The sequence below is a fragment of the Hyperoodon ampullatus genome (genome assembly GCF_949752795.1).
Source record: "Hyperoodon ampullatus genome assembly, chromosome: 9".
In the NCBI taxonomy this organism is placed as follows: Eukaryota; Metazoa; Chordata; class Mammalia; order Artiodactyla; family Ziphiidae; genus Hyperoodon; species Hyperoodon ampullatus.
In genome coordinates, this window is record NC_136922.1 from 64491654 (window position 1) to 64505701 (window position 14048).

The window sequence follows — 14048 nt, forward strand, 5'->3', positions numbered from 1 at the left end:
TGGCTATTATGACTCTGATTGATGCTCGGTGGTTTGGAAGGGATTTTTAAAAACAAGGTGCGTTTATGAGCAAATTTTTTGCCTTTGGTATGTTTAGTCCTTGTTTAGTCCAGAGCTAAACTTCAAAATAACCTTCTTAAAAGAGGTTGAGGTGGCCCCTTGGAGGTGAGGGCAATGAAGGAAAGGGACTGGGAAACACTATTTTAATTGTGTGCGTGAAAAATCTTTGTACAAATGTCTTTAAAGGCAGCCGTACCCCTTCTTCAAACACCATCTTATGCTGGATGAAGGTGCTGCTTGCTCTGGTGCGGTGGAGGGTGTGCACAGAGCCCTACCTGTTCCAGACCCACCCTCTGTGGCCCAGAGCTCCTCTCAGGTTACCTGGATAAAACCTTAACATGTAATATCCTTTCCATTACAGGCATATTACTGAAGCATATACTCCGCAGGCAGCTACAGCCCTGTGGAAGACCACTGCCCTTGCAGCCAGAAGCCCTGGAGTCAAAGCACTGCTCTGCCTCTTACCCCAGAACACTTAATAACATATGCAAGGCGGCTTCCTCATCTATAGCACAGAGATCATGCCCTGACTTTAGCAGGGCTGTGGGGAGAATGAATTAAAAGAAGTGACCTTGTTTGTAAACAGTGGTCTATAACTTGCATGTATTGAGGGTGTTACTTGAAACCCTTCCACACTCACACTGCATGACTTTGACTTCTTTCCCCAGTGGCATCCAAAGTCCTTTGGTTGGTGCATGGGCCAGAAATTCCCTGGCATACTCACTGCCTGGGACATCTAGTATACAGTCTTCTGGCTTAGTCTCACCTTCCTGAAAAAGGAAAGTGTGTAAGCTATGTGGCAAAAAAGCACCGGAACTCTCTCCCACTTGTTTGAGAACACAGCACTGCCAATGCAGGCGACATGGGTTCGAGCCCTGGTCCAGGAAGATCCCATATGCAGCAGAGCAACTATGCCCCTGTGCCACAACTACTGAGCCTGCGCTCTAGAGCTCGCGAGCCACAGCTACTGAGCCCGCGTGACGACTACTGAAGCCCGCGTGCCTAGAGCCCGTGCTCCGCAACAAGCCACTGCAATGAGAAGCCTGCGCACCACAACCACGAGTAGCCCCCGCTTGCTGCAACTAGAGAAAGCCCGTGCGCAGCAACGAAGACCCAACACAGCCAAAAATAAAAACAAACAAACAAACAAAAGTACCAACAGGCAAACTACAAACTGGGGAAGTTATTGCAAAATGCATGATTAAGAGTAACCTATTAAGAATTCTTACAGATTAGTAAGAAGAACAGTATCTCAATGGCAAAACCCTCATATAAGTAATTCACAAAATACAAATCAGTTCAAAATTAATTTTTAAAAATTTAAACATACCAGGTTTTGCCTATCACAATGGCAAAGAGAGGAGAAAATAGAACATAGCCAATGTTGGTAAGTGTGTGAAGGGTACTATGAAAAACTACAACTATATGTAGGTTGGCACAAACTTTTTGTTGGCAACACAATATCTATCCTTTGACCTTACATATTTATGAATTTATTCTAAGAAAAATAAAAATGTATAAAGATTTAGTTAGACTACTGTGGCCAGTAATAAAGAATAGGTTAAGTAAATTATGGTAAGCCCATTTAATAAAATACTATGCACACATTAATGTTGCCAAAATATTTGACATGGAAAGATTCTCCCCATTTAAATTCAAAAAAAAGTCTTATATGGAGGCTACAAAACAGTACATTCAGGAAGAGTAAGTTTTTGTAAAAATAAAATGTGTACTGAGAGTATATTAAGAAAGTCTAAGAGGATATACAGCAAAGTGATTAATATTTTCCTTTTTACTTTATCTGCACTTCTACAATGTGCATATATTACCTGTGTATTTTGCTTCTTTGTTTTTAATAGGAGTTAACGGAACTGGAGTTCAGCAGAAAAATCCTCATTTCAAAGCATCAGAGTTTGAACTGAATTTTGTAAGTAATCATTTCAGGTTTTTTTAATGCACCTGTTCAAAATCAAAGCTCATCATTTTGTTTGGAACAATTTTTGTTTGAGAATCAAATGGTCACCTAAATGAGGAAGCAAATAATCATAAAATGACAGGAAAGCAAGTGACAAAGTAACTACAACCACTGGCTATTGCAGTATAATAAATAAAATGACAGTTGACAAAAACACCTTTATTTTTGTCTTCAAAGAACAAACTGTTCTTCTTTTTCCAACTTAATCATGATTAACTTACAAAAACAGGCATTTACAATGCATCTTCAAAGCATTTCCCTTTAACGGAAAACTTGGCTTCACGGAATACAAACATTAAAAGGTTAAAATTAAAATTCTATTTTGTTGTCATTATAAGACAAAACAGAATCTAGCATAAGTCAAGGAAATCCATTCATACTTCAGGTCCTTCTCCTCCAGGAACCAGCTGCAAAGGAGGAAAAAGTTTAATATTTAGTTTAGTACTACATAGTCTAAAAACCCCTACTGAGAGCTCCTCATTGATCGCCCGCCTCTTTGCCCCTCCCCCATATTTCCATTTTCTCCATGTCACTGCTGTTTACAATTCCAACATCATCAATTAATACTTAGTGTCTCAACAATGATTCTTGGCAAAACAAATAATTAAAAAGCACAAGCAGGGATTCCCTGGTGGCTCAGTGGTTGAGAGTCCGGCTGCCGATGCAGGGGACACGGGTTCGTGCCCCGGTCCAGAAAGATCCCACGTGCCACGGAGCGGCTGGGCCCGTGAGCCATGGCTGCTGAGCCTGCGTGTCTGGAGCCTGGGCTCCGCAACGGGAGAGGCCACAACAGTGAGAGGCCCGCGTACCACAAAAAAAAAAAAGCACAAGCAAACTAATCTTAGGCCTAATGTCATCTTCAACAGTTTGGCCATAAAGCCCTGACCACCAGAGCACCCCTTTCCCAACTTAAGCACCACTGGACCGTGAGCATTTAGTCAATCAAGTTAGTTCTGTAATCCCTGCCCCACAAAAATGGCTTAACATCTAAATAAAAATAGCTTTACTGTGTCTTACCATTGTTATGTTATTTCCATTTAGCAAAATTTGATCTAATTTAGTAATTCTTCTTCCTTCTGGTGTGATTTCACTAAACAAATAGATTAAAGGTTAATTATTATATATAAATGAACATGAGGTCAGGCAACTGTACCAACACTTTTCAGAGACAAAGTGGGTGATGTACATCACCCCTGGGTGATGTAAATTCTTCCCCAAAGGCAACAGAGTGGACTGACTGGCCTAAGATGCACATCCACTGGGCTGATCTTCATCTAAAAAGGTGAAACTTGCCAAGGAGATCAAATATGAAATAAAATGTTTACTATCCTCACTCTTTTTACTATTATTTACTACTGATTCTTACCCATTATACCAATCTGTAATTAATTCAAATCTGAAAGCAGAGCTACTGGTCATGATCTTTATAATTAATATAACTGAGGCATCATTTACATTTTCTATTATATATAAGTTGTAGAATAATTAATTTAAAGCATTAAATGCTCTTATTATCAGTTCCTTTATTTGACCTGAGCCCTAAGATCCCTGGCTGTTTTTAGTACCTTTTACCTTAAAGCTTTGTCTCTACTAATTTCCTAACAATTTAGTGACAATTACATAAAGGTAATAATCCTCTAATCCAATTTTACCAGCATCAGTAGGTAAAACTTCTATCTTTAGAGTAGTTCGAATAGGCAGTGTTCTCTGACTCAACAGATCATTTTACTGACTCGACAGTACTAAAACTGCCTTAAATTAAAAAGAGATTCCCCTGCCCAATTCCTTAATTTTTAACACTACTCACAACTCAGTGACATCTTCCAGTACCATATCTGAAATTTGGTGTTAAGAAAATAAATATACCAAGTTAAATTTACTCTGGCTTCTGCCTTTGTTCAGTTTTAATTATAACATTGAACACAATGGCTCAAATTCAAAATGCTTGTGATTGGTAATTTCATCTTCTTTCAGTACACGCACCTCTTAAAACACTATCACAATTTCCATGAGAATAAATTAATTTTTATTACAATAATCCGTAAGTACTGATTGTCTACAGTTTTTTAAAAAATACTGAAGAAAAAACCATACTACCAACTTTTAAAAGGATACTGACAAAGTCATCAAATCCCAGAAGTGTGCCAACAATCTCCTTATCACTCTTCATCACAATGTGAATCCTTGATCCTATACACTTGTCCACAAGCTCTATGGATTTTTTTTTAACAAAAAGGGGGGGGGAGAGGAGAGAAAAGATTATTTTGCCCATTCGTTACTTCAACAAATATGTGAGTGCCTATTGGCACTTATTACTTGCATATGGTGAAAGATAAACCAGTAAAAGTATTCACTCTAAAACTTTAGATCTTACATTACATGTCTCTGTTAATCATTCTATTAACAGGAAAGTTTTCCCTGTTCTCCACTTACCCCTCCTTTGTAACAATTTATCATGGCTGTGGCTTAATATTATTTTAGGTTACCTTATTGACATATGAACCCCACCCCCACCCCCACCCCCCAGACTCTAAGGTCCATGAGAGCAGAGATGGTGGTTGTTTTTACTCATCCGTGTATCCCCAATGGACACTGTCTGGCATACACTGATCATTCAAAAAGAGTTTGTTCCATGACACTTTACAATCACGGCCACATCCACTAGCTCAATCACCCTTCAGATACAAAATATTAAGAGAGAGGCCTGGGCTTCCCTGGTGGCGCAGTGGTTGAGAATCTGCCTGCTAATGCAGAGGACACGGGTTCGAGCCCTGGTCTAGAAAGACCCCACATGCCTCGGAGCAACTAGGCCCATGAGCCACAACTACTGAGCCTGCGCGTCTGGAGCCTGTGCTCCGCAATAAGAGAGGCCGCGATAGTGAGAGGCCCACACACCGCAATGAAGAGTGGCCCCCGCTTGCCACAACTAGAGAAAGCCCTCGCATAGAAACGAAGACCCAACACAGCCAAAAATTAATTAATTAATTAATTTAAAAAATTCAGAAAGATATAGCACATTTTTTTTTTTTTTTTTTAAAAAGGCCTGTCTTGGGCTTCCCTGGTGGCGCAGTGGTTGCGAGTCCGCCTGCCGATGCAGGGGACGCGGGTTCGTGCCCCGGTCTGGGAAGATCCCACATGCCGCGGAGCGGCTGGGCCCGTGAGCCATGGCCGCTGAGCCTGCGCGTCCGGAGCCTGTGCTCCGCAACGGGAGAGGCCACAGCAGTGAGAGGCCCGCGTACCGCAAAAAAAAAAAAAAAGGCCTGTCTTCACCAGAGATCCCTTCTTGTCACTACGTCTCCCCCACCCCCAAAAGCCTACCCTCTGTAGTCTGACAGCAGCTTGAACTTGCTCTTCAGCAGGCTTAAGCGTTATTTGGTACGGTGTTTATTTGCCCGGTATCCTGCTCCCTACACGGGTTTGCATGCTATCTGAAGGCAACGGCCGTGATTTTAGTTTGTTGAACAGTGCCCAATCACAGTGTCCAGTGCACAGAGGCGCAATAACTGTTGAATGAATGAACGGCAAGAAAAGCTAGTTTCCAGAGTCCTCTTTTAAGGCGCAGTCCAGATTCTGGCGCCTCTCTCAACAACCGGCCAGATAGGCAACAGGGTCTAATATGGGGATTTTAAATGCCAGGTTGAGGAACGGGACTGCTATCCACTACTGTAAAGGCGAGCTCACAACAAAGAAGGCCGACGACTTATTCACTAAGCGTGAACCTCTTCCGGTGACGGTTTGGTCTGGGGAGTCAAAAGTCCCTGCCTCGAGAAAACCCCACCACGCCGAAGAGACGTGGGCGGCCTGAGGCCGCAGAGACTTGGAGCCTAGAGGAGAGCCGCGGAGAAAGAAAGCAGTTGGTCATATACATTTTTCTAACACTCAGCCAAGGGCTGCGCTGCCCCTCGGGCCCCGACCCTAACCTTCAGCTCCCCGCCCCAGCACCCCAACACGACAACGGTTACCTAGAGGGAGAAGCTGAGACGGGTTGGTGGTAGCGTTAGCCGCCATGGCTACGCCGGAAGTACTCTGCGTCTCTCGAAGTTGGGAAGGCGAGTTTGAAAGAGCGCGCTTCCGCTTTTTCCGGCAGCCCGGACAGACTCGACCAATCTGAGGCCGAGAGTGCGATCGGGCCGGTCCAACGGGGATCGCTCCCAGTCACTCCTTCCCTGGCAATGAGATCCTGGGAAATATTTCCGTTCCCTGAACGTTCTGCGGTCTCGACAGACACTCACTTTTCTCTCCAAATTTCCAAGAGACTTTAAAGCTATCCCACCTTGTAAATAAATTATTCCTCTAACCCGGAAGACTTTGCCAAACGGAAACCTTTGAGTCGTCTTATCTTCCCCAAGTTGTATCTCATTTCAACCCAGGATCTTTCTTCAGACCAGTATAAATAAATTTGATTTTCCCGCCACCGATTCATTGTGTTGTAATTTTCGTAAATTTTTGTTGTTGTTATTTTTGTTTCTTTTAAGGAATCTACCGCTTCTTTTAAAAGTTCGGTGGATTGAAAACCCACAGCTAAGGGAATTCCCTGGTGGTCCAGTGGTTACGACTCTGTGCTTCCATGGCTGGGGTATGGGTTCGATCCCTGGTCAGGGAACTAAGATCCCGCTTGCCGCATGGTGTGGCCAAAAATACATACATAAATAGATAAAACCCACAACTAACATTTTAAAAAAATCTTTCTGGGTGAGGGGGAGATTTTAAATATGTGTCCTATTTTCTACTATCGCTCTTAAATCCTGTTATATCTAGGAGTCTACTATAGACTGTTTGTATTCACTATTTCTTCCACAAACACATTGTCCAACAGGCAACCACCAGATGTCACTCTATGTTAATGACATCACATTTAGGAAACCCTGATGCTTTTACACTTCTTTTTTGAAAAGAGAAAGCAAACAAATTTTCTGCCATAGTATATTTTATGTTTGTATCTGAGGAACTTAAAACTAAAGAGCCTAAGCAGGAGAGGCCAGAAAGAACATCCTTCATTCATACAACAAATGGCTGTAAAGCACCCATCATTCATTCATTGAACAAATACTTTAGTTGCACACTGTCTGGCATTTTGCTGAGTATAAAACAGTGTAAAGAACAGAACTACAATGTCTTCTGTCCTTATAGGAGCCAGAGGATAAATAGGGGAGAAAGACAATTAACAAACATTATGTGGAAGGCATATGAAATTTAATACATAAAGCAAAAAGTCCTCTTTTAGCTTCAAGGATCCTAGAGAAGTAGGTATGATTTAAGGCAAACATCAGTGAGGAGGCTCAGAAGCCCTTACAGGTGGGCCCTTGAGTTCAAAGCCCCCTGGGATTCAGCCTCCTTCTAAATACTAAGCCAATCCTGGCTTTTTTGCATTTCATAAATATTGAGTACCTCATATGTGTCAGGAAACTTACAAATACACTTACTCCTAATCTTTACTTTTTTAATAGAGATAGAGTAGGATAATTAAATAGTTAGTTTATAAATCCCACTAGGGGATTAAAGAGAGAGAGAATTTTAAGGGAGTTTGGGAGACTGTTGTAAACTAATGACCATTCAAGAAAACAATCCAGTTTAAAAGAAAAAAAAAGAATCCAGTAACATAGTGGAAAATTTACTCTACCTTGAAGGAATACCAGGCGCATTCAAGCCACAAATCCTGATAGTTAAAACACAAGACAAGAGATATGGGGTCTACATCTAGTTACATGAAGTCAGGGAGTTAATGGTTCTTGAAGAGTAGCATTTCTGCATGAAGCCAAAACAGGAATACAGGTGAAAGGGGAAAGAAACTAGGTGAAAGGGGACATTGTACTGAAACCTGAGATGAATTACCATATTTTAGTATATGTCACCACCCTTTCGCTAATATACATATGATTCAAATAGTGCCATTACAGTCTGGGTTAGACCATATAGGGTCAAAGGAGGAGCTAATGATGTAAGCTTTGACATCTACCCATAAATGAGGAAGGAGCTGGTCTTCTCCCCTCCCCACTTTTTCCTTGATTATAAAAATATAGCCCTCTTTGCTCTCGGAGCTGTGCTCCCCTGCCTGACTACTGGTATCCCTCACAAGCATCCTATGCTAATAAACCCACTCTTTGCCTATCACTCATTTTGCTTCACACTGAATTCTTTCTGTGCTGAGACCAAAGAACATGACCTTCAGTAAGTCCTGACACCATGTAAGCTGCTTCAATGAAAAGACAATGTGTTTGAGTCCCCTCCTAAGTCTGGTATTGTGGGTTCAAGTCCCAATCTGAAGTACGGCTGGGTTCAAGTTGCATCTGAGGAAGACTGTGGTTTCACTTTGATCTGGTATTTGGATAAAGTTCCTCATACTCAGAGAGTTAAATTTGCCCATTGGCCACATAGATAGCTTGGGAAGCTTCACAAAGGAATTGACAGGAATCTAGTCTTGGAGGATGAATAATTGGATAGGCAGAAAGGAGACAAGAGCAGCATTCCAAGTAGAGGGAATATTGTGTGCACTTGGCATGTGCCCTCCTCCAAACATCTCTCGCTGCACTTTAACTTAAATCTTATATACTTCCCCTGAGTTTGTCATAAAACCCTCCCTTTTCTAAATGCTGTCCTTTAATAACCTCAGTCCTTAGTGATTTTACTTTATTGCATTTAGGATGCTCTGTCCCCAAGTTCTAATAAATCCCATTCATCCTTCAAGACCCAGTTCAAATGTGACCACCTCTGTGAAGCTTCTCTGACTTGCAGACTTGGGTTCTCTCATTATTCTTCAACAATGTTAATAGCTCTCAGAATGCTCTCAATGCTCTCCCCTGTGGGCCCTCCTGGGCACAAAAGACTTTCTGTGTCCCCCATTTCTTGTTTGTAGGAAATAGGCTTCATTCAGCCTCCTTGACCTTCCCTGAGTTCCAAAGGGCAGATTCAAACAGTTTCTAATTAGGGAAGGGAGGGGATGCAGAAATAAGGGAGGAGAAATCAAGAAACAATGGTGCACCCTTGGGGCAGGGTCCTGGTTCTTGCTCAAGGAACATATATAACAATACCTTTGAATTCTGTAGGAACTATGGTCCCCACCCAGGTGGAGGATAGTAGCTTCAGGTTGAGCATAAGATTCCTAGGGCTTCCCTGGTGGCGCAGTGGTTGAGAGTCCGCCTGCCGATGCAGGGGACACGGGTTCGTGCCCTGGTCCGGGAAGATCCCATATTCCGCGGAGTGTCTGGAGCCTGCGCGTCCGGAGTGCTCCGCAACAGGAGAGGCCACAGCAGTGAGAGGCCCATATACCGCAAAAAGAAAAAAAAAAAGATTCCTAGAGCACCACCCTGTTACCTCACTACCAATCAATCAGCAAGAAGTCACACACCCTGCAGTCCTCACCCCAAATTTTGCCTATAAAATCTCCTTCCCCAAAACCATCAGGGAGTTTGGGGTTTTGGGGGGCATGAGCCACCCATTCTCCTTACTTGGCCATACAATAAATCTTTCTCTCCTCCAAACTCCAATGTTTCGGTCTGTTTGGCCTCACTCTGCATTGGTCACACAAACTTGTGTTCGGTAACATTTTCTTATAATTATCTACCCAGGGGGTAACACACATCCCACCCAACCCCATTCCTGCAAAAGACTGTGGGTTCCTCAAAGTCAAGAATTTTGGGAAGCAGCATGATTAAATCCATTAGTTTTTAAGTTAAATTACTTTAATTCAAACCTCATCTCCACCACAATTCCTTCTAGTTATTTGACCTATTCAAACTTTGCAAGTCCCATGTTACCCATTGGAAAGAACAGAATAATAGTGTCTACTTACAGGATTGTTGTGAAGATTAAATGAGATAATACGTGAAAAGTAGCTAGCAGAGGACTCATTAAATATGAGCTATTATTACTTATTTATCTTTGTTTCCTAATATTTAATATGATGGTTGGTTTAGAGTAGGTGTTACAAAAGCTAGCATTGCTAGGTAGCTAGTTTCACATTTATCTTACTTTTAAAGACATAAGCCATTTTAAGGCAGCAATTTTGTTACCGGAAAATTGGGTTTGCCTCTTGGTGGGTGTCTAGCTGAAAGACGCAACCAAGCCAAAGATCCAGAGAAGGCAGGATTTCTTACTTGCAGCAAGTAAGGATAACACCAGGGATCTTTTCCAAAACAGTGTCTCTGAACAGGAAAATTGGGGAAGTTTTAAGCTAAGGTACATGCATATTCATGAGGGGGCTTGAGCAGAAAATTCAGCACAGAATTGGGGCAAAGGTCGACAGAGTCAGTTTTTGTTGGTTGAAGGCAGGAGGGTTACAAAAGGTCAACATCAAACCTCAGGTTACAGTTGAGCAAAACAGCTCAAGAAAGTGCTTCAGGCTAACCTTTATCATTGAAACAGAGCTGGGAGTCTTTATGACAGATTTATTATCTTTGCTATTGTTACTTCTCTTGTCTGATAACATTTTTTTGTTCTTTTGTTCCATTAAGATCATTATTACTGAGACCTGTTCAAGGGCAAGCATTGTGGCCAGGTATGGTCTAAGTTCTTTAAGTTGATTCTCATTCTATTTCATTTATATCCATCAAAAACCTCCTTAATCTTCACATGATTCTAAAGACAAAGTAATGCCAAATTTGTTGTGAAGCCCTTTTCTTTTCCTGTTTGTTTGTTTGTATGTTTTCCTATCTCTATTCTTGTTTTATTTTCACCATACTATAATATGAGTAGGGACCAAATTCAAGGCATTGTTGTTACTTGATAGTTTAAAATTCAGAAAATATACTTTAAGAAAGTCAATACTTTGTATTCCATTACAGAAACCAAATTAACATAAGCAATATTCAATATTATTGATGAAGAATAAAGAAAGTCTTTTTATACTCTGAAAAAGGAGATACAATTTGTTTAGAGAGTAGAGTTAATGGGGATTGCAGGAAGGGAGTGGTTTTATTTTACTGAGTAGTTTCCTGAGGCAAGACACAAAAAGAAACGATACGCAATTCCAGATGGAGAGTTCATTTTTAATGAATTTGAAAACATGCCACAGCTCTATGTCTCCAGGGTTTTTCTCCCATTAGCTCTTACTTACAGAGCAGATATAAAATAGAATTTATAATTCACCATAAAATATATATATAATTAAAAGAAGCTCTTCAATGTAATGTATATTCAGAAAAGCATTTCTAATTTTTTCCCTGGAGATAAATGTCATCATAAAAATACAAGCAAAAGTTTCCTTTCAAAATAATGTTCAGAACAGAAGTGGACTCACAGATTTAGAGATTAGAGAATGAACTTATGGTTGCAGGGGGGCGGGGGGGGAGGGAAGGGATAGTTAGGGAGTTAATTGAGATGTACACGCAACTATATTTAAAAAGGATAACCAACAAGGACCTACTGTATAGCATAGGGAACTCTGCTCAATATTATGTGGCAGCCTGGATGGGAGAGGAGTCTGGGGAGAATGGATACATGTATATGTATGGCTGAGTCACTTGGCTGTGCACCTGAAACTATCACAACATTGTTCACTGGCTATACTCCAATATAAAATAAAAAGTTAAAACAAAACAAAACAAAACAAAATAATGTTCAGGAAGTATTCCATTATCTCAAATTGTTATTTCCAATCTTGTTCCTTAAAATACTTTTTAAAATAAAGGAGAAATTTCTATTTTCCCCTCAATAGATATTTGTCCTTGTAGACAATATGTTGTTAATGAATTTATTTTATATTAACACAACTCATTAAAAACTAATGTAGGACTTCCCTGGTGGAGCAGTGGTTAAGAATCCGCCAGCCAATGCAGGTGACATGGGTTCGATCCCTGGTCCAGGAAGATCCCACATGCCGCGGAGCAACTAAGCCAATGTGCCACAACTACTGAGCCTGTGCTCTAGAGCACGCGTGCCACGACTACTGAAGCCTGTGCTCCTAGAGCCTGGGCTCCACAACAAGAGAAGCCAGCACAATGAGAAGCCCACGCACTGAAACGAAGAGTAGCCCCCGCTCGCCACAACTAGAGAAAGCCCGCGTGCAGCAACGAAGACCCAATGCAGCCAAAAATAAATAAATTAATTTAAAAATATTTAAAAAAAAACTACCGTAAAAGTTGTTATTCTAAATTGTTAAATGGACCAGTCTGTATATTTAGAGATGAAAAAAATTCTGGAAATCCACTTGTTTACTTTCTCTTCCAATTTTCCCTGTAACATATCTTCTTTGTTTATAGCATTATTTTGAATGACATAATTTTTAAACATTTAAGCAACATAATGGTTATGAATAAATGATTTAATCTTAGTTGGAGGCCCTAGGATGCAAAATGACACGGATTTTTATAAAGTTATTACTGGGTCTCCTGCACAATGAATAAACAATTGGCATTCACTGTAGATACAGAGTCCTAAGATGCCCTGCCCTTACACCCTTTTGAAAAGATCTTCAATTTCACTTCAATTTTAGTTAGGCCAATTGTGGAAAATGTCAAGGCAGATGGAACAAAACAGTAACATAGTCTGTATACAGGCAATATTATAGTTTCACATACAGTTTTGAGCCAATGCCAAGACTTTTGTAATACAGAAAAGAAATAGTAGCAACATCTTGAAATTTTTCTACAGTATTTTTCTTAGCATTAAAACAGTTCAACTGAATCATAGAAAGTATATTCTAAGAAGAGTATACTGTTTTTCTCAGCCATACTTAGATTAGAATGAATGTCCTTAAATTTCAAGGCCAGAAGTGGAATCAGCTGCTAAGGTTGTCTAAACTAAGGGATGTGCAACTTGTAATGATAAACTTCACAGCTCGTTATTGTAATAATTGTGAATGCTATTTGAAGCAGGTACCTATCCTCAAACTGCCCTGGATAAGACTTGTTAAATCTATTAGTATTTCCATTATTCACTTTAAATTGACATAAAATGAGATTCAATTTTTTTTTAATTGAACTAGTACAATCAGTAAGGAAATAAAAAATCCTGGTGACAACAGACCCCATGTATTTTAGTACTCTGTGCTGACCAGAGTACTAAACCCAGAAAGATAGAATGAAATTTTTTTAATAGCAGGATTAAAATAATAAATAAATAAATAAATAAAATAGGACTAGAAGGATCATTTTACAGGTCTCCCTGTAAATTTACTTTCAAGGATATTCTGCATCAGGCCTTAAAACACTTCCAAATTCCTATACATAATATTTAAATAAGGGAAAAAACATAGTACGAAGCAAAAGAGAAACTCTGGGTAAGCAGGTAATTTAAAGGTTGAATACACAGATATACAGCCGCACCAATATGTCTCCGTGTTATCAAAATTTAAGAGTAAAGAACAGAGAGACTGTAGGCCAGAGAGGCGAAGGAAAGGAAGCGAAAGAACTGGATACTCCGAAAGTGAAGAAAAAAAAAAGGAAAGCTGAGGGAAGAGGTGGGAAGGGGCGGAGATTTTAAGGGGGAAGAAACAAGGACAGAGGAGGAGGAAGCGGGATGAGATCGCACCTAGAGGGTGTGAGCGGGGGACAGGTGTGCCAGGTGACCCCACCAGGCTCCGCCCTCTCCCGGCACCGCGCCCCCTCTCCAGGCCCCGCCAGGCCCCGCCAGGCCCCGCCTCATCAGGTGCCTCCCGATCCTGCCCAGTCCCGCCTTACCGCCGCGTCAGGTGACAGCCCGGAAGCAGCGGAAGCGGATGAGGGAAGCTCGGCCGCGGCCCGTGGGGGCGGCGCAGAGCTGCAGGAGCCTCGGCCTCCTCTCCGCTCCCTGTGCGGCTCTCATGCGGCGCCCTCGCTGACACCTGAAATCCACTGCTCGCCGTCCTCCTGGGGATCACGGGGTTGCTCGGCTTGCCGCCCTCGGCGGTTGCAGTCATCGTCGTGCGGGCCTGCGGCGGTCGCCCATGGAGAAGAACGGGCGGGGCGGCGATAGCGCCCCCCGGGGGCCCGTACTGCACATCGCGGTGGTCGGCTTTCATCACAAGAAGGGCTGCCAGGTGAGGAAGGGGCCCGTGCCCGCCCCCGGCCGTTCGGGCGTTCGCGCGCCGCCGGCACCC

At 41.8% G+C, this 14048-nt stretch overlaps 2 protein-coding genes across 3 annotated transcripts in view; one reads left to right on the plus strand and one right to left on the minus strand.

Annotated features, from left to right (window-relative positions):
• Positions 1-2179: 2179 nt before the first annotated feature.
• LSM5 (LSM5 homolog, U6 small nuclear RNA and mRNA degradation associated) lies at positions 2180-6043 on the minus strand (the record flags this gene model as incomplete). Its single annotated transcript, XM_079711469.1, has 5 exons — positions 2180-2442; positions 3053-3125; positions 3843-3870; positions 4151-4246; positions 5998-6043. The coding sequence occupies 5 exons, from the start codon at positions 6041-6043 to the stop codon at positions 2410-2412; spliced, it is 276 nt and encodes a 91-aa protein (XP_079567595.1). The 3' UTR covers positions 2180-2409.
• Positions 6044-13880: 7837 nt separating this feature from the next.
• The window catches only part of AVL9 (AVL9 cell migration associated), a gene marked incomplete at both ends in the record, with an annotated part of 57553 nt that continues 57385 nt past the window's right edge, over positions 13881-14048 (plus strand). Inside the window, one exon of one of the 2 annotated variants that reach the window (XM_079712015.1) lies at positions 13881-13988. In XM_079712015.1, the coding sequence (XP_079568141.1) occupies positions 13896-13988 (93 nt within the window). The remainder of the gene's footprint in view (positions 13989-14048) is intronic. The other variant, XM_079712016.1, reaches the window with a different exon arrangement.